The sequence below is a fragment of the Enhydra lutris genome, unplaced genomic scaffold (assembly GCF_002288905.1).
Source record: "Enhydra lutris kenyoni isolate GAN:26980312 unplaced genomic scaffold, ASM228890v2 scaffoldscaffold30, whole genome shotgun sequence".
Taxonomy (NCBI): domain Eukaryota; kingdom Metazoa; phylum Chordata; class Mammalia; order Carnivora; family Mustelidae; genus Enhydra; species Enhydra lutris.
This window is the reverse complement of record NW_019154114.1, coordinates 8,617,673-8,638,219: the sequence shown is the minus strand read 5'-3', so window position 1 is coordinate 8,638,219 and position 20,547 is coordinate 8,617,673. Positions and strand designations below refer to the sequence as shown.

Below are 20,547 nucleotides of genomic sequence, written 5' to 3'. Positions count from 1 at the left end.
GCCCTGGACAGGTTGAACTCTGGGGGTGCCTTGCTCTTCCCGAGGCTGGTGGCAAGGCAAGGCTGGCCAGGGGCCAGGCGGGAAGTTGATGAGCAGCCGTGTGCCCAGTGCCCCCCAGGGGAGGGTTCGCGGCTCTATTGCTCAGAATGGCAGAAGTTCCTGCTCTGCATGTGGAAGGATGATGTATTGGCAAAAATAGTATAAGACATCACTTACTGATTTTCACATAAAAGATGATCCTTGCTGTATCATCTAGTCCTTTCTCTTATGAAGCAGCCTTGATCTGCTGAGGTGGCTTTTTGGGTATTTGGCCTTTTGTATCACCCATGGCCCTTATTTTCTGATCACCTGGGATGGGGCTTCTGCCAGGCATGCTGGTTACAGGGTTCTGTGCTGGGGCTGAAGAGCTGCTAACTGATGGGCTTGGCCTGGGGCTCAGAAGCACCTTGAACGCAGGCCAGCCGCACTCAGCTCCAGCCTTTTGGGTCGTGCTGCTCACTATTACTTCTATTCCTTTTCTCACATTGTCCCTGGGATGTAGATTTAAAATTTAAGTCAGTTTTATGGATGAGTTTGGAAGCCTGGCTTCGCCAGCCAGCACCAGCCACCACCTCTACTTCCATTCTTTTTACCTCTAACTGCTTTTATTGGGAATTCAGGTAGAAACTGACTTTTCATGGCTCTGGACTGGAGAGGGCTTCTGGCTGCTCCTCTGGGAAGGCTTCTAATCTTGGCATCGGGAGGGCTAGCAGAACGTGTCTACCTGCTCTGTGGAAAGAAGCAAGCTGGGTATGTGATCTCATTACAGACTTGGGCTAGGGATGCAACAGAACAGGGCAAAAACTGAGGTTCCAGTGAATATGGCTTTGTTAGTAACAGGCTGTGACCTTGGCCATGAGCTTACCTTCAAGTTCCTAGGTCACAAAAATGAAGCCAGAGGTTATGAAAACCATGGGTCAACCCAGCCTTCTCATTTAAAAACAAGGAATACATACAGGTGCCACAGGCTGTTTGGGGAGTGTCCTTGCCTCCGAGCAGCACTTCCTGAATCTTCTTTGGCGTTGGGACTTCTGCACAAGAGTCTCTCTGGACTTCTGTCTCTAATGTTTTCTTTAATTTATGGACCTTTTCCATTCAGATCCACCTTAAAATTCCTTCCAGCTTTATACTCTGATTCTTACCACTCTTCCTCAGATAATAACCAATTTTTGCCCCCAGAGAAAAAAAAGCATGTCTGTGACAACAGCCCTGAAGTGGGCTCTGGAGACTGGCCTTCAGGCTTCCTGGTGTGAGGGAACAGTGAGGCCGCTGAACTGGACATCTTTATGGGGGCCTCCTCTTGCTCTCAGTCATGTGCATCTCTCTCTAAATGTCTAGTGGATGGTAATGGCACTTTAGACACATTAAAGATGTCAGCATTTGAGGGTTTCAGGCTGATATGGGGGCTCATTCTAGGGACCCCAGAGCTTGCTTGCCAGGTCCTATCTATGGCAGGAAGCCTCCTCCTCAGCTGGGCTGTGTAGAGAAGCCTCAGAAGCCAAGTGCTTATGGGGCACCGTGGTGGTTGCAGAGAGCTCCTCCTTCTCTTTAGGCAGGTTGCAGTGTCTGATGTCTGCTCTGGGTTTCTTGAGCCTGGGGGAGGAAGTTATACTCCGGTGGGCAGAAGAGGATCTGCTGCAAAGGATTCTCTGGGCCCCAGGTATCAGAATCTGAGTGACATCTTCCCACTGGGTGGCCAAAGCACGCACTTTACTGACAATCCCCTTGGCTAAAGTTAGTCCTAGCTTTGTAACTCTTTCTTTCCTTCCTTTGGTTACTTCTTAGAGCAGTTGTAGGTGCACAGCAGAGTTGAGCAGGAAGTACTGAGACGTCCCATTTACCCCCTACCCCCAACCTGCCACAAGCACAGCCTCCCCACTAACAACATCCTCTACCTGACCGGTTCATTTGTCACACTCGATGAAGCTACATTGACACATTATCCCACAGACCCCAGACTTTACGTGAGGGTTCACTCCTAATGTTACATACTCCATGGGTTTGGGAAATGTATAATGACATGAAACCAGCACTACTGTATCATACAGAGACCATTTCTATTATTAGCTATTCATACTACTTTTTAGAAACCCCTTTGGTTATTATTATTATTTTTTAAAGAGTTACGGTTAGCTTTTCTGGCCTTTGCCTTATCTTTAGAGGAACTACATTTCCCTAAGTTCAACCCCTCTACCCCATCAGATCTCCCCGGCTGGGCTTGCAAGGCCAGAGGGCTAGGTGACATGTCCATGTTTTTCTAGCTCTGCTGCTCCTTTGCTCCCTATAGCTCACTACCTGCCCTGCTCTGGTGGAATGACCCCACAAGAAGTGAAAGATAACTTTGAAAAAATGTACCACATTCAAAGTATCCAGCTACTACTGTCCAGCCAGTAAATATGATACATTTTCATAAATATAGGGACAAAATGCTTTTTTTTCCCAGTAGACTGTATTGGGGATTTTAATGACGTTGAAATTTTGTTTGAATAAATGGGCCACAGGCTAGAAGCAGGACATCATTTCATTAGTACCAGGTTCTTCACTTTTTGTTTCCTCTGGAAAATATATCCTTACTCTAAACCTGATGGGGATACACAGTCAAAAATAAGCACAAGCAATCAGACAACAACTGTCGCAGCAGAGACTACCAGAGATGCCCATCATTCCTGCCCTCACGCTGCACTTTCCTTATTTACCCTTGCCAAGTACTGGCAGGGAAATGCTATGTAATGTCTTGGCTTTTGTCTGGCTGGGGAGGGAGGCAAGAATATTTAAGAATCTTTACCAGCTAGTGGGTTTCTTCACTTCCCCCGTGCCCCCCACCCCCAGACACAAACTCTTTCATTTCTTTCTCTTACTTTACCTTAGTAGCTAATTTCCTACAGACCAAGAATATAAATTCCAGACATGTATTCAGTTTAACAAAATCCTACCACAATAAAATAGTTTAGCTGTCCTTGGAGTTTGTTGTAATGGAATTGTATTGAGCTGGCTGGGGAGAAAAATAAAATTGTTAAAGGAGAAATGCAATATGGCAGAAAGAAAGCGGACAGCTATGTCCCTCCTCCGTTCAGAAAATGCATCACTCCTGTCTCTGCCTTTCTTTTGGGTCTTGGGATTACTTTCCTTTTTGAGGTTTTTAAGGGTTTTTTCTTGCATTCCAGGCACATAGGAAAAATAAAGGGGGAGCTAATTATCTATTGTTGGTTTAAAAATTAATCCAAATAATCCAGAAACTTGCTTTGAGAATTATGGCTTTCCTGTATATATGAAAGACACTATGTCTTTTAGAATCCAGAGAAAACAGGGATGAACATGTTGCTGTGGGCTGGAGGGGGCAGAGATGTCTGCAAGACGCCAAGAGCTCACAGAGACTGCTATGCTCATGTCTTTATTTTAGAATTTGGGTCTGGAGATGGTAGTATGGTTCCAGTGCTCACTCCACTGCAGAAAGTGGACAAAACTCAATAAAATGTTAGCATCTTGCAAAATAGGCAGGGACCTTGATGCATTCCTGTAAGAGCTGATCCAGGTCCAGAGAGAGGGGTGGAAAATCACTGTCCTCTGAAAAACGTACGTGGAAATGATGCCCAGGGCAAGGTGCTGATTCTAGCAATATGAGGAACCTGAGGGAACAGGGAGGAAATGACAATCTTGATTTGAGGAGAAATTAATGAGATGATTCCTCAAGGACTGGCCTCACGGCTGGTCAGCTCAGTTGTGGGGTGACTTCTTCCCTTGGGGTAACATGGGGTCTATAGGTGACAGAAAAGGTAGTTATGGATCCAGGCTATACAGGGGATCAGGGTGTTGTTGGGTTTTCAGAACACATTATAGGAGGAAGATGTTTATTCTGGCTGTTTCCCTCTTGTCCCCACACTTCCCAAAAGGGACTGGGTCAGGGGAAGGGATAGGTCTGAGATATGAGGCACTTGGCTATCATCAAAGAGTCTTAGATCAGAACGAGCCTTAATTCACTCACCTCTTCCCTCAACAAATGAGGAAAGAGTGATCTCTGGTTCAGAGTAGCTAGAAGTTCTGTCCCCCAGTTCCTACTTTGAATTCCCAATCTAATGATCTCTTCTTAAGAAATAATATCAGGCTGTTGCTATTTTTTTGAACCATGGGACTAAGAAAGGCACTATCATGTAAGTAGCAAAAGACAAATGGCAGACATACCTGAGCAGTGGGGTATCCCAACAAACTTGGTGACATCCATTCTTTGGCTCATGTCCTGGGTCGTACCCCTCCAGCCCAAGGTGGCACACACTTTTCCCTTCTGTATGGGTTCTGTCTTGCTTGGGCCCAGGGCTTTGGTGTATAGCCTTGGGTGCCCGGTTTTCAGCTTCTTCTCCTCTATCTCAGTCTTCAGTTTCTTGTTTTCCTGCTGCAGATGGACCATTACATTGTGGAGGTGGCTGGGGAAGGAGGGAAGGACAGGAGTTGTTTTGTCTGCTGCAGCATCTTTGTCCCCCACTTTATCAAGGGCGGATAAAGGTGCCACAGGAAGGAGGGCCAGTGACATCCAAGTCCTTTCAGAGCTGGTGCTCTCATGTTCCATAGAGATGGAGGCCTATGTGTATCCCCTGGAAGAAGCCCAGGCGCAGGGTCAGGGTGGGCCCAAAACCAGTACTTCTGAGCCACTGCGTCATGTCAGCTCACGGCTGGTTTTCATATCTGTCAGATGGGGACAGTTGAGTCTGATCTGCCTTCTATGCTTCATATAAAGCTCCAGTTTGACAAATGATGGAAATTTGATTTGAAGAGCTGGAAGGCTGTCATGAAAAATCCCATGTGCCTGGCCCAGCTGTGCCTGGGAAACACTCTCATCCAGTTCTGATGCCAAAGCAAGTTCTTTCCCCTCCCTTTGCTAGAAGGTTAAGAGCCCAGGGAATCCCAGCTCTGTTGAGAGCTTGGGTAAGTAACTTGTTCCCATCTATGGATGAAGAAATGGTGGCAGTGATGTAGGCAAGGTGAAAGAATTTAGCATATCTCTTGGGGCTCCATAACTGGTCATATTTCTCCAAACCAATGTCGAGGGCAGTGGGTGACCATGGGCTCTGGAACCAGACACCCCAAGTTGGAATTCTGGCTCTGCCATTTACTATTCATGAGGCCAAGGGCAAGTTATTTAGCCTCTGGGTTCCTCTCTTTCTTCATCCATAAATGGGAATTTTAATGGTACTGAACTCATGAATTCTTATAAAGATTAAATAAATTAATACATATAAAGCACTCAGAACAGTGCCTCGCACATGTAACAGATAAATATTACTTGTGTCATTATTATTATTAAAAGATGGCTTTTCTTCCAATAGGTTCAAACTCAGGAATGAGTTCTTTGTGAAACAGAACTTCCTCGAACTTGGCATACTATAAGAAAAAGTTCTGTTTTTCTAAAATGCTCTGTTACCTGCAGATTTTTTACAATTTCTTTTTTTAGCTAATCCCTTCCAGAAAATGCTTTTGTCCAAGTGAAAAATTTCATGGTCTATTCTAGAGGGAAATCAAAGAATTCATTCTGAACTTCCATGGGCCTGTGCTTTGCCCTCTTGCTCTCTATAAACCTGGCCAGTGTTTGAGACACCCCTGGAGCCCCTCATGTCACTGCCACACTCCATATGCCACTGGGCCTGGAGGTGGGGTCCTCACCATGCCCTCATTCCCTGGCTCTCTGCCACTCTCTCTGGTCCACTCCTGTCAGCATTACCGCAACAGCAACATCCTGTACATTCTATCCAAGCCTTGCAGTTCCTTGACTTCTGTATTCCAATGATCTTGTCCTCTCCTTAAATTCTGCCACCATCTTATGGTCACAGCTCAGAACAGAGCTTTCCACCTGAGGCTGATGAGTGGGTTCCAGGTGTGCTGAGATGTGGACACCCTCAGCTCTTGGGGCAGCCACTGGTTGGTCAACTTGTCTCAAACAACATATCCCAAATTCTTCCACTGTGCCAAACAAATGTGGTTATTTTCTAAGCGTTCCCTGACAGAGGGTTGGGAGCCACTTCCCTAAAGCTTGTCATTATCTGTGACTATACCATCTCCGAAATCATGATTTTAGACATCCATACTTTCCTCTCTGTCCCCAAACTTCCAGCACTCCTCCTACACTACCATTTGATTAGCCACCTTTGACCATAAGGATGAAGCATGGCCACAGGAGAAGGTGGAGCAACAAGTAGAAGAAACTTCAGTCCCCAAATGACAGAGGAACCCCACCAACCCGGACTGTTCACTTCCTAGGGAAGGTTCTTCCATGTTCTATGTTCCTCATTTGGAGATCTCTTTGTTACAGCACCTTAGCCTCTACCCTGCCTTTCAGTTCCTGTTTCCTTCTTAGCATTTTGGTCCTCTGAGAATTACAGCAGGTGACAGTGGGAAGGGGCATGGCATAGAGATTAGTAACCCCTTTCCATATTGTTGACGAGGGAAGACCCAAAGAGGTGAAGTGATGTGCCAATGGTCACATAAATGCAGACTCATGACTCAGAATCTTTCCATAGTATCAGCACTTTCCTGAGGTCAGATGCATGTATCTAAGGATAAACCCAGCCCTGGCTTGTGGCTGACCCTTCTCCTTAGGGCCCAAGCAGCAGCCTGGGTGGTGTGGGATGACTTACTCCTTTTCACCAGTCAGCTTGGCAATATATTTGACTTGCTCACGGAGCTTGTTTCCTAGTTTCTCATTGGCGATCCTGTAATAAAATCCATAAAAGAAATTTCCCACACCCTCATGAGGAAGAACACAAGCTGGCTGGCTGGGAGGCTGGCGTTCTCAGCAGGGTGTCTGCTGAGCCCCAGACCCCAGCTCATCACCCACTCCCAGAGCTAGAGCCTCCCTAGCACCTGGCAGTTGAGGGAACCTTCCATTCTCAATTACTAGGCAAAATCACCGTGATCTCAGGTGAGTTCAAGGGATCTAGGCAGGGAAGCCAGATTCCAGGTTTGGAAGAGGAAATTTGACCTGCAGCAAAGCATCTTCTTTATTATGGAGCTGCTCTGTTTCTAAGTCAGTAGGTCTTCCCGATTCTGCCTGAAAAGTTGAGGCCCCTCCATCTTATTCCCAGCTCCTGAATGTGGGCTATCACTGAATTCATTTTCCTAGAAGGCAGTGTGTGTGTGTGTGTGTGTGTGTGTGCGTGTGTGTGTGTGTGTGTGAATGTGACACTATTCTTTGGCATATGTGCAGTTTCTCAGCTCAGCCCAAGCCTTGGAACCCTGCCTTTCTTTTTAATTCCTTACTTACTTCTGCTCTTTTGCCCATTGCTCCATGTTGGACATAATCTGATCATTCTCTCGGCGTAGCCTACAGGTGTCTTTAGTCACAGACCTCTGGGGCACACTAGAGGGCTTTGGTACGAGAAGAAAATGAGATGGTTAGGGGGTGGGGTGGGAAGCACAGCCTGTCACCTCCCTGCTCCCAAATCAGGTTTCTTCTTTCTTTCTGGAAGAAGAAACATTGGTTCTGCTGTCTAACCCCTAGGCCAGAGTTGGACCTGCCGCAGCAGGATCTCACCTCCAATAGTGCATGCACACAAAGGTGACATTACTGAGCAGGGCACTGTTTATAGTAGAGACAAAGTAGATGTGTATACTTACAATAATGATTTTTGGGCAAAGGCATTAAAACATCTTGCTTTTAAAAAAGCAATATGTTAAGCCAATTTTTTAACAGATGGAAGAAAAATATCTTGAGGAATGGATGCCTTTTTTTTCTAATGCAAGCAAAGGCCTTGTGGCTAAACCAAGATATCCTGTGGCCACCCGCCGTGAACTTCACTGCTCCGGGACAGGGGCATAAGGCATGCTCAAAGATCTCTTAGCAGATTCTACTGCAGAGTAAGTGAAAATGTCAGGATGGGTTCCAGAGGAGGACTGCCCTGGGGGTTATCTAAGTCAGGGACAGCTGGTATACCTGACCTGGAGATGGCACTCTTCTCTGGAATGGGCCTTTGTTCTGCTCGCTATCTCTATCAGTGAAGGCACAGGAAGACAGTTGGGTTGAGACAACTGCTGTGGGCCTTAGAGCACCCAAACCCTACCTTGTACTGAATAGAGTGGGCTGGAGTTATCATTTCCTTGCTCTTAGGCACTCCCACCCCCACCAAGGTTGGTCTAGTATCCAGGTGGTTGTGGATGGGCTGGGAGGTCTGGGAGGAAGTGACCAGAAGCTGAGGAGTGCCCACCTCCTTCTCATCTGCCAGGAGGTTCTCTTTCAGGGCGGCCATTTCCTCCTGGAAAGCCCGGAGCTGCTCTTCTTTAGCTGCTAGCATCTTGAGGTCACTCTGGTGCTGCTTCTGCCACTGCAACACTTGGTTGCTCATCTCCTCCAGCTTCTTGTCGAAGGCTTGAACCTGCTCAGGGGCACAAAGTGAGGAGGGAGACCCCAGCTGGCGGGCTGCCCGCCCTGAGCCCAGAGCCTCTGTGACAAGGCAGGAGAGGAGCTTTCTTGACTTGGGGAGACTCCTAAGGGGGGGGGGGCACTTTACTTCCAGTACCAGCAGAGGGCGCCCCTGCTCTGACTGTTACCGCCTTTGCCTGAAGCTCCCTGAGCCTGCAAGTGGAGGGGAACCCTTCAGTCAACGGGAATGGCTCTGCACTAAGGACTTTCCGGGCAAGAGGAGAGAAACCCTGGGGACCTGGAACAGGAAGACAGCCTAAGCTCCTGGCTGCTCCTCACCTCTAGCTCACTCTGCTGTTGGAAGCCCTGCAGTTTTTTTAGTTCCATGTTGAGCTTTTTCATCCTCTCCTCGTAAGCAAGGATTTCATCTTCCAGCTGAGCTTTCCTCTCTTGGGCCTGTGCCAAGCTTCGGTGCAGGCTCTTGGTCTCTGAGGTCGTATGATTGAGCTTCCATAAAGACAAAGGGGATAAGAATGGCTGTCACAGTTCTTTGGCCCATTCTATTGAGTGCTGAATGGAGAAGGGTTCCAGTCCATCCACATCCCTTGTTCAGGGTAGCAGAGACACCTGGTCACTTGCCTAGTGTCCCAGAGAGGGGTGGGAAGTGACAGTGGTTGATTTGCTACACCCTCATTCCCCTACCCCATGTCCTCTTTTTCCATTTCTCTGAACTGATCAGCTAGGCACAATCAGCACTGGGTGGAGCACAAATTGCCCAGAAAACCTAGGTTTTGGGAAAACTTTGCCCCTGGGTCATCTGTGGGCAGAAAGAGTTGTTCGATTTGGCCTCATTCTTTGCGTTCCCTTTCTCCCCCCAAAAGAAGCCTCACTACAAGGAGGCAGGCCTTCCCTGGAAGGACATCCTAGCTCAGGCAAGAGTTTGCAGAGGTCCTGGTGACAGCCAGTTGTGCGGGGAATTGACTCTTGCACTTTCCATGCTACTCGGACATTTCTTTGCCCCAAACAGCCCTGGAGAAGAGAGGGTGTGGCTTACCTTCTCGAGAGTTTGTGTCAGGTCATCTTGGCACGCGACTGACTTTCGGGACAGTTCCTCATAGGCTTCTTTGGTGACCATGGTCTGCAGATATTGCTTCTCCTTGTGCACAGCCTTCTCCAGCTGGACCTGCAGACTCTCTAGGGCATCCTTCTGAAGGACTAGCTTTAGGAGGGAGAACATCACTATCAAGGTTCATGCCTACAGAGGAATTCTCTGTGTCTACAGGAAATGGACAAGAGCGAGGCTCTCTTCTCTCTGCACTAACATGCAGAGCAGTCTGTGATAAGGCCCCCACCCCTCCCTCACTGTTATAAAAAGAACAGCTGCCTTTCCAGGCTCTTCAATATGCCTCTCCCCACACGTCCCCTTCTAAGTTAGCAGGTCCCCCCCATACAAGGAGTACTGGCAGTACTGGGCCTTGATGTATTAAGTACATGAATAATCCCTTTCACAGAATCTGTAGCCTTTAATAAGGATCTGGAATGCAGTTCTAGGTCAGGAACCATGATACAATATTTCATTTGTACATTTTATACCTTCCTTAGTTCCTGACCTAGTCCACTATACTTGATGCACCATGAAAACAGGACTGTATGTGCTTCCTTCACTGCTGTATCTCCACTGCCTATAGCTCAGGGCATGTTATATAATATGTGCTCAGTAAATACTAAATAATTGTTTTTGACTGAATGAAATATTTTGTATGGCAATGTTTGGAATTAGGGATGCACTGAACATGTAGTTCTGATAAAATATGTTTAAAAACTGAAGTCAGTGTCTTAAACTTAGTAGTTTAAGTCTGTTCTTTGGTATTTTACCTGTTCTTTGCTATTTTAATACACCCACATCCTCTATGTGGCCATCTACACAGAAACACACTAATTTGGGTTTTCTTCAGTAACTGCTCCAGACTTGAAATTTATTTATTTTTTTACATGGAATTTTGAATATCTTCAACTCTAGGAAATGGTGAGATGAGAAGTGTTAGATTATACTTTTGACTCTATATTTACATGTGCCGGGAAGGAAACCATTTCTAAAGATAAAATAATTTGGTCTTCTGGAAAAAGAAATGCATCTTTTTGGGGAACTTCTGAAAACATGGAGTCACCTGGGTCTGCCCAATAAACCAGAGGAATCACTGAAGAAATTGCAATTCACTGTAAACTCTTGATAATTGGTAGCCACATCAGGAAATGTCATCACAGAGGTGGGATAACATAAAGAAACGTGGTGACATAAATCACAGGGATGTTAAAAGCTAAAACAAAAGCTTAATTATTTGATTTTGCGTTATTTATTTATATGTAATAAGTATATATCATTTATTTGTATTATTTATTTATTGTTTTTATTTTTAAAAATTTCCTGCAAAATATGGGTTTATTTGGGAGTAAAAGTGGACTATAATCTGGGACAAAGAAGCTGTGGCAAAATCATAGGGAAATCTGGGGAAGAAAGGAGCAGTATTTTTTTTAAGGAGAAAAGAGGTAAGTTGGGAAGGCTGTTATGAACAAAAAGTCCATTGGAGTTTGGAGACTTTATTTTAAACTTCTCTAACATCAATGGTTTAGCTTGGAGAAAGATATTAAAAATCTATAATATATAGATATTTGTAAATTATACAATCAAGGAGTTTTAATAAAAGTTCTTATAAAGATGTACTCTCTCTCTTGCCAAAGCATTAGGCCTAGATGGTTTTATGGGTGAGTTTCACTAAGTCATCTTTGATTCCTTGCTTCCTCTCACATTCAGTCCATCATTAGTCTGGTCAATTCCGTTGCCAAAACACATCATGAATTTGCTAACTTCTGTCTTCACTGATGCTATGCTAGCTTGAATGGCTATAACATCCTAACCAGATCCCTCACTTCTATACCTACCCCTCTCTGCAATATATTTCCACACATTAGTCAGAATTATGTTTTGAAAACTTAGCTCAAATCACCTCTCCAGTGCCTTTAAGGAAATACCATCAATGTCTTTTCATTGCTCTTAGAATAAAACCCCAAATTGCTTAACAGAGGCCACAATGCTACCCCTACCTATCTTTCTATTCTCATCCTATGCCCATATCCTCCTTGATTACTGCACTCCAGTCATACTGACCTTTTTTACTTCCTAGAAGGTTCCAAGTATTGTTTTAAAAGAGTAATACATGACGCAATGTCAGGACTCATACTAGGAATGTAAGGATGGGCCAAAATTAGGATCAATTAATTAATTTTATTCACCATATTACAAAGAACACCATACCAAAACAGATGGAGTCCATTAACATTAAAGCAAGGAAAGGATGCTACTGTTGAACACCAAACTGTAGGTACTGTGCAATGCAATAAGGCAAAAAAAAAAAATTACAAAGACTTAGAGAACTGTTGTTGCTTGCAAATGAGATACAATCATCTATTCAGAAAATCCATGAGAAGTAACTGAAAAACTATTACTGCTTAGAAGTGAATTCAATAAGAAGTCCAAATACAGAATAAATATGTAAAATAAATTAGCTTTCTTATTAACAGTAATTAATTATAAAATGTAGTGGAAAAATGTCCTAGAATCAAAGAGATGAAAAAAAATGTCAAGATCTATTGCCTTCAGTTGGTAACTTTAAAAATTGAGATATGGAATATTGATGAAAGAAAATGCATTTTAGAATGCAAAACTAAGCCTCTTTCCAATAACCTGTTTCAACTGATAATTACTATATTTGAGGTAGGCTTTTAAAAAGTTGAACATGCTTATACACACCAAAAAATCCCTGCGGTCTCCTGATTTCCTTCAAAGGAATTCTGAAATGATTGCTTTTCCTTCCATCTTTACACAGCTATCTTTCTTTTGGCAAACATGATAATATGCCCATATTAAATACTGAGGTATAATATCCCTTATATTCAGGGAGGTTCCTTGGGAGGGGTCTCAGTGACTCAGACCTCAGCACTGGACCACAGCAAATGAGAGATTTATATCTCTAGAGGACAAAACTCCAGAAATGTCAGTTTCTGTGCTATCTAATATGATAGATACTAGCCACATGAGGCTATTTACCTTTAAATAAAACTAAAATTAGTTAATATTAAAATTAAAAACTCAGTTCCTTCGTTATACAAAGCCATATACCAAGCAGTCAGCAGCCGCATATGGCTAGTAGATACTGTATATTAGAAAGCTCTCATATAGAACTTCTCCATCATCATAGAAAGTCCCATTCGTAGTGCTGTTCTTCTACTTTGCATAGTCCATACTATTTTAAGATTAACATATTTTCTTCTTAAATTATAAAGGAATCAGAGCTGCTTTCATTTGTAACACAGAATCCAGCTATCAAGATGCTATATTTGTTTCCTGCAGAAAGATTAAATCTATGCAGTTAGGGAAAGTATTGCCATTCATGATGAAGGGGAAAGAGGTTAGGTGTTTGAGCTAGATGATCCAGGTTCAAACGCTAGTCCCTCATCGCTTATTCATCGGTTACCTTGAGCCCCAGCCTTTATTTCCTCTACAAAATGAGGATCAGGGTAATGTCTATCTTTTTGGAAGTCAAGCAGATGGAAGACATGTGAAGGGCATAAGCAGACCGTCAATAAATGATGACTGACTTCAAGCATGGTGCCTTGTATATGTCAGATGCCATTTACACTTTTCTGTCATTTTTATTTGTGTAATGACAAATAGCTGTCTCCCTTTCTATGCCCTTTCTGTGCTTTGGCACTATTTTTGGCAGTGTTCCCTAGCAAATTGCCCCCAACAATGGACTCACTCAACTCTGGTCTGAAATGTTGTTGTGGAATATCGCTGCCAAAGCCCAGATAGTTTGGGAGATCCAGCAGATATCAAATAAGACCTTCCACATATATTTCTTTGGCTGAGCAAATGGTTGTGGAAGGGTTACCCCCACTTCAAGGAGAAAAGTGGAGCTAAAGGCACCACAAGATACACGTGGGCTGAGCATTTAGCTGCATTTCCGTGGTGGAGGAGAGGTCAGTGCTTATTTCAGGTCAAGGGTCACAGGACTCACATTTGCACTCCCTCAGGGTTTCTGTCAACTCACCTCATTGTTTAGCTCTTGGATGACTTGCTGGGAGGCGTTTTGTTTGCTCAGAGAGGATTCCAGTTGTGCGGAACATTGCATTAACTGTGCTTTGACATTCTCATTTTCCTCCTCCAACATCTGCAAATTTTCCTTTGTCTGCTCCCCCATTAGAGAACAAAACCCAGAAAAGAGGTGTTACCTCAGACTCCCAGAGCAGCCTGCTCCTCCTTCCCACACCCACAGCTCCATTCTGCAGCCTGTGGTGTCTTGGGTCTTCTCTCTCCTTCTACCTTGCCTTTCTCACCTTCCCTCCCTTCTCTTCTGAGGTTTGAGCACCCATCGCCTCTATATCCTGCCAGGCTCAGTGGCGCTCAAGTCTTGCCCTGGATTCATGAACTCAGCTCTTCCTGGACTCTCCTTCTCACCATTTTTTCTTTCCTTTTTTCCTCCTGTCGGAATGTCTCAAGCTCTTGCTCCAGCAACTTCTCCTGTTCTTTGCTCTTTTTCAACTGCTCCCGTTTCTCCTCCAGTAATCTTGTCACCTCCTGAAGCTCCTCGGTTAGACTGGTTTTGGCAGAGCCTTGCTCCCTGTGCTGAGAAATAAAGACTAGCCTGAAAGAGGGCACCTGGGTGGCTCAGTTGGTTAAGCATCTGCCTTTGGCTTAGGTCATGATCCTGGAGTCCCGGGATTGAGTCTTGCATCAGGCTCCCTGCTTGCTCTCTCAAATAAATAAAGAAATCCTGCCTTTTTTTGGTTTTGTTTAAAAAGACTGGCCTGAAAGACAGTCTTAGGCTGTATATTTTTGAAAAAACAAAACAACACACCCCTCCCCAGACAAAGAGAATGGCTGAGATAAATATGAGGGCAACCTGTTGGTTATTTAGCATGGATAATAAAAAAGTTTCCTCAGATGTCCAGCAATATTTTTTTGGTTCAATTAGATATACCAACTTATTTTATTTATAGATCTAGTTCCCACAGCATCAACCTTCTCTCCCACTTACCAAATCTTTCCCCATAAAAAGGAATAACATGGAGGACATTAGGAGAAGGAAAGGAAAAGTGAATGGGGGAAGAAAACCGGAGGGGGAGATGAACCATGAGAGACTGTGGACTCCAAGAATCAAATTGAGAGTTTTAGAGGGGATGGGCGTTGGGGGATGGGTGAGCCCGGTAATGGGTAGTAAGGAGGACATGTATTGCGTGGAGCACTGGGTGTTGTATGCAAACAATGAATCTTGGAACAGTGCATCAAAAACTAATGATGTACTGTATGGTGACTAACATAACACAATAAAAAAAAAACCCTCTTTGAATAAAGTTAAAAAAATCTTAGAAAAGCACAAAAAGAATAATTCAGAGATTGAGGACTTTAAAATGACTGACAAGGATGGTTCTGAATCTTATTTAAAAAAAAACGAACATTGTCCTCTGACTGTTTTTAAGCTTAGCCCTTGAGAATGCTTATTATGGGTAGTGGGAACTAGAGCTAATAGGCTGGCTTAGCCTTCTAACACAAATGCTGGAAAATTAGTTTGAATGGATTGGTGGTAGCATCTTCCCCAATAAAGACCAATATATTTAATTTCAAGCAGAGCAGATGCTTGGGCTGGCAGCCTACTTGCCCGTTATACCTGGTGTTGAAGGAGTTTTAGATGGTCTAGCAGTTCATTCAGCTTCATTTCCTGCTCAGTCGTGGTCTTCTGGAACTGCCTCTTTTCCTTTTCTGAATTTTCAAGCTTCTTCCGGGTCTCAGAGAGTTCCAATGTCAGCTCCTCTATCCGCTTCCTAAAGCAAAATGGCGACAAGAGGAAGACAGACTCCAGGGTCTGCGTTAGCAGATTGTGAGCCGGCTGCCTGGGGCTTGCTGTCTCAGTTCCAGGCAGCTCTGCCGTGTCCAGACCGGCTCACCAGAGACAGAGCCTCTCCCTGGAGGTGAGACAGTGGTACCTGTTGGGGGCGAGTTCCTCTCCAGCCATCAAGGAATCCTTCTGCAGCTTCTGAAGTTCTCTCTGCAGCTCCTGGATGGTCTCTGTCTTCTGCTTCTCCAGGAAAAGGTAGCTTTGCAGTTTCCTCTGCGCATCCTCCAGGTTATTCTTTGCCAGAAGGGTCTCTTCTTTGTACTGGGAGGCTTGCTGAGCTACAGAACCCAGCAGACAAGCCAGACACATGTGCGTAGGAGAAGGGATGCATGTGTGAAGATCTGACTCTCAGATAAGACCAGTTAAAAAGACTGTTCCTTCAATTTGTGACCTACTTCAATTTACAACCTGTCCTTGTTTCTCTCCATCTCATTATCACTCCTAAGGAGCTCTGTTAAGTCATCTGTCTTCAGCTATCCCCCAGCCCGTAGACTGCTTCTGGACTAAAGTTAAACAAATCAATATAAATTGCTCAGTATCTCTTATGTGGCTCATCCTGTCGTTAAGGACAAATCCTGACCCTAATGGAGTTTAGAGTCTCGTGAGGGAGACATAACCAGCCCACATGACCTAGAAAACCCAGTCATGTCAAGTGTGCACTCACCGTGAACTCCTGTGAAACAAGATCAGTGTGGGTGAGAACAGTTGGGGATGGACTTATGGAGGAACAGAGATGCTGCTGGGCCTGAGAATAAGGAGGAGGAAGGGAATTCCAGATGGGGGAAACATTAGAGCAAATGCACAGGAATGGTATGGGGGAGGCAGGTGGGAAGAGGATGGGAAGAGACTGGTTTGACTGGATGGAAAGTGGCAAGGAGTGCTGGAAGACTGCTGAGTGAGTACATGGACAGGAGGGGGCTTTGGAGGATTCTGAAAGCCAGAGAGATATGTTTAGAGTTAATTTACTGGGTTCTTGAGCAGAGACCTGGCAAAAAGATTATTTTAGGAAAATTGAAATGTATTAAAAGGAGAAGGACTTCCTAAAGTTTTTATTATTGTTTCTGTTTAAACATCACCTTTGTCTCCATTTTTCAGCCTGGGATACTGGACGAAAGATGGTGTCAATACAGGAATAATGATATACCTTGGAAGAAGGAGGAGGAATTTCTTTTCTAAGCAGAGAAGAGAAAGTTCAGTTTGGGGAATGCTGGGTTAGAGGGGAAGGTGGATTGCCCAGGTGGAGCTACTCTCTAGAGACAAGAGTGACCACAGGTGCCAAGTAAGGGTTGGGGCTCTAGGTTTTGGAGTTGTCCCAAGAATGAGACTAGAAGGGGGAAGGCAGAGTTTAAGGGATGGATGACTACTGTCAGAGAAGGAGGGAATGAGATTTGTGAAAGAAGAAGGGACTTGTTTGATCTCCAAAGATGGGAAACAACTGTTGAGTGGGGGAGGCCAAGAGCACACTCAGACACACACAGTTACAGGAGGGTGGGGAAGGAGGCCACACTATGGACCTTTCCCCCCCAAAATTGATATGTCACTCACATAACATAACATTAAACACTTTAAAGCATACAGGTCAGTGGTTTCTGCAATCCTCACAAAGATGTGCAACCATCACCAGTACCTAATTTCTGATTGTTTTCATCCCCCCAAGGGCAAGTCCATGCCCAGGGAAAGAAGTCATTAATGACCTCTGAGAAAGCAGTTTCAGCAGAGCAGCAAGGACATGATCCGTAGCGCAGGCTATACAGGAGAGAATGTGTTGGGAGGCAATAAAGGGGAGAGAAGGTGTCTAAAGGAAGGGAAGAATAAATTGTGTGATGGAGGTCCTGGAGAAGTTGGGGAGGAATGCAAAGTTCCGAGCCCTGTCCTCCCTGTGATGGCGAAAGGGGAACTTCAGAGGACGGTGCTGGGAGAACAGCAGGCGTGAGTGTTCAGCAGTTCACCTTCCCAGTTAAGGGCGGTGAAGGAGCTCGGGAGGGCGCTGTGATCCCTGTGAGATGTGCCATGAGATCATGACAAGGTCTGCAGTGAGGAGGGGGGAAAGGAGCAGGAAGTGGCCTTTCGGAGAAAGAGGGGGGACTGCCCTAGCCCCGAGTGAGGGTTTGAAGTGTGGTGGGGACCCCGTCTGCTGGGGGCCTCACCGGCCAGCTTCTGTTGCTGTTGGGCGTCTTCGAGACTGTCCTTCAGCTTCTGGATCTCAGCTCGCAGGGCCCCACACTCTGCCCTGGACTTATCCTGCTTCACCTCCTGGATGGTGCTTTCAAGTTCTGCTGTCATTCGTTGCTGCTTCTCCAACTCCATCTCCTTTTTCATGAGGCTGTTCTGAACCTGTGACAGTTCTTTCTCGAGCTCATGCAGCATTTCATCTTTCTCTTGGAGGAGCTGAGGAAAGCAAAGGGTGACCACTGATAGAGGCCTGAGCAGCTACCCATGGAAGTCAGGTACAGATTATCTTGAGCCCTCTCCAGCCACCGTCTTCTCTGGCCTGGATATCACACAATCTCCAACCTCCGCTTCCTGCCTTAAGTCAGTCCATTCCCAACGCAGCAGTCAGAGGGGGCCCTTTGAAAGCTGAAGTCCGATCTTGTTCTGCCTCTCCTCAAAGCCCTCTGCTGGCTCCATGTATTTGGAAAAAGGCCACTATCCTTCCAGCAACCTCCTGGGATGCTCATGGTCTGGTTTGACCTCACCTCCAGCCACCCCTAACTCTCTTGGTTTGAGCTTGTCTTCTAGAATATTCTAAGCAGATTCCCACCTGAGGACTCTCGCCCTTGCTTACTCCCTCTGCTTGGAATATTTTTCCTGAAGACCTCTGCCTGGGTGGCTCCCTCACTTCATTCAAATCTCTGCCAAAATGTCACCCTATCACAGAGGCCTTCCCTGACCACCCTGTGTGAAACAGGAACTTATCAATACCTGGCATTACATTATATATTAGTTTTGTGATTTGTTTATTGTCTGTCTTTCTGTACTAGAATGTAAGCTCCAGAGGAATAAGGATGTTGTATGTGTTATTATATTCTTAATGCCTCGAGTGGTGTTTGGCATATCACAGGAGCTCAAAAATACAGGTTGAATGAATATATGAATGACTCAGAATTGTTTACCCAGACTCCTGGCTGCATGTGGTCATCTTTCCAGACACTTCCATTTTGACTAATGGATCCCCCCTGAACTTTCAAATAGGGAGACTGAATGGCCAGCCAGTCAAGCAGTTGGATGATTTCTGCTATCTCTGATAGAAGTGTAGAGTTGGAAGTGCGCTGACTGTATAAGCTTGCATTGGTTTTACAACATTTCTGTCCTTACTTCTATTCCTAGGCTTTTCCAGGACGTTGACTTATACTAAGAACTACAGATATTTTAGGGCATAGTTCCATTGATATTTTCAAACTGCCTGTATGCAAATTCATAAGGTATTTGTAATTTTATACACTGAAATTCACTTGAAGTTCCTAATAAGAACTACACAATATTTCAAGCACTTCTTTCCACGATCAAGCATAAACAAAAACATAAAAGAACAATGCAAGTGTGTCCCAAACTCTCTACCTTGCAGGCTGGGAAAGTACCTCTTGTAGAGTCAACATCTCTATGAAGGTCCCTGGATAATGGTTTTAATTTATTTATTATGTGCTATGAGAGGTCCCAAAGAAGTGCTCAGAACTGCCTCTGGGCCTAAAGCACCTGCAGTCTCATTGCTCATGTGTTGATGTTCCCCCAGGCAATCCCACTGGGTGCAGAGCTCCAGGACCCGCCCTGGACCAGGTCTGGCCTCACACCTGTCCTGTTGGCCGTTCTAACCAGAGAGCTCCTCTTGCCTTACCTTGTCTTTCTTCAAGCCCAGCTTCTGGGTCTCTGTGAACTGCATCTGTAGCTCCTGCAGCCGCCTTTGCAGGATGGAAACCTCCTTATCCTTCCTCTCCATATGGGCAGATGTCTCCTCCCGCAACCCGTGCAAGTCCAGCTCCAGCTTCATCATGTCTATGGCGGGAAGGGACAGAGTGCTCCTTACTCAGAGGAGGGCTCCAGCTTCCTTCTGCCTCTCCCTGCTGCCCCCCACACCCCACCCACTCCGGGTTTACCCTTCATGATGTTTTTCTTCTGCTCTGACACAGCCTCTAGCTCCATGCGCAAGTCCTTCACTAGGTTCTGATACTCCTCCACGTGTAGGCACTGGCTGTCTTTCTGCTCCTGCAAGTGCTTCAGTATCTGGGCAGGTAAGATAGGAACAGGGCAGGATGAGCACATGGGGCAAGAATGCTTTCTAAAATGCCACCTGTCCAGATTTGGCAAATCCAGAGAGACAGAGAGGGGAGAAGTAGGTGCCAGGGACTGAAGGAGGGAGGGGGGGAATGACTGCTCATGCATACAGGGTTTCTTTTCAGAGTAGTAAAAATATTATGGAATTAGTGGGGATGGTTGCCCAACCTTGTGACTGTTTTAAAACCAATGAACTGTATACTTTACATAGTGAATTTTAGGGTATGTCAATTGTATCTCAATTAAACAAATTAAATTAATTTTAAAAAGGATACGTCAGACTTATCACCCTCATGCAGAATGTGTACAAAAGCCACCATTCCTTCTGCCCTACAACAATTGACATTGATGGAACACCTATTATGTGCCAGGCACTGCCCTAGGTGCTGGGGGCCGTAGAATAAGAAACACAGAAACAAATGTTTGACCCCATGGAACTGACTTCATAGTGGGGTGAGACAGATAAAGAGCATAAGTGGTCACCTGTAGAAAATGTTAACAGTTGATACGTGTTATAGAAGAAACAGAACAGCAAAAGGAGAATAGAGGTGTATGGGGGGAGAGGGTTGCGTTTAGAAACAGAATGGAGAGTTTGGCCCCACTGAGAAGGTGCCTCTGAGCAGGGGCTTGCTGGAGGTGAGGGACTGAGCCATGTCATAGTGTTGTAGTATCTGTAGGTATCTGCAGACAGGGGAGCTAGCCAGTGGCCAAACTCTAGAGAGAAAACATGGTCGGGGGGCATGTGGTTAGAGGGGTGAGTGATGGAAAGAGTAGGGGACATGAGGTGAGAAGTTAGTGGGTGATCATATCTTGGGGGCCTTGTAGTCCTTGGGAAAGGACTTTGGCTTCTACTCTGAAGGTGAGAGGAATGGGCTCTAACTAAGAGAAGGTAGAACACGTGGCTGAGGAGCAGTCAGTCATCTGGGCATCAGGGGATAGTTA

General features: G+C 45.2%; 1 protein-coding gene across 1 annotated transcript in view; it reads right to left on the bottom strand.

Annotated features, from left to right (window-relative positions):
- Positions 1–3,748: 3,748 nt before the first annotated feature.
- Positions 3,749–20,547, bottom strand: part of LOC111152843 (polyamine modulated factor 1 binding protein 1) — a 45,419-nt gene continuing 28,620 nt past the window's right edge. Inside the window, exons 8-22 of the mRNA XM_022511517.1 lie at positions 19,428–19,554; positions 19,169–19,326; positions 17,484–17,724; positions 15,425–15,614; positions 15,109–15,262; positions 13,899–14,066; positions 13,492–13,629; positions 9,438–9,602; positions 8,723–8,890; positions 8,229–8,396; positions 7,289–7,392; positions 6,663–6,737; positions 4,219–4,457; positions 3,972–3,990; positions 3,749–3,776 (exon numbers count right to left, since the gene is read on the bottom strand). Of these exons, the coding sequence (XP_022367225.1) occupies positions 3,749–3,776; positions 3,972–3,990; positions 4,219–4,457; positions 6,663–6,737; positions 7,289–7,392; positions 8,229–8,396; positions 8,723–8,890; positions 9,438–9,602; positions 13,492–13,629; positions 13,899–14,066; positions 15,109–15,262; positions 15,425–15,614; positions 17,484–17,724; positions 19,169–19,326; positions 19,428–19,554 (2,142 nt within the window). The remainder of the gene's footprint in view (positions 3,777–3,971; positions 3,991–4,218; positions 4,458–6,662; positions 6,738–7,288; positions 7,393–8,228; positions 8,397–8,722; positions 8,891–9,437; positions 9,603–13,491; positions 13,630–13,898; positions 14,067–15,108; positions 15,263–15,424; positions 15,615–17,483; positions 17,725–19,168; positions 19,327–19,427; positions 19,555–20,547) is intronic.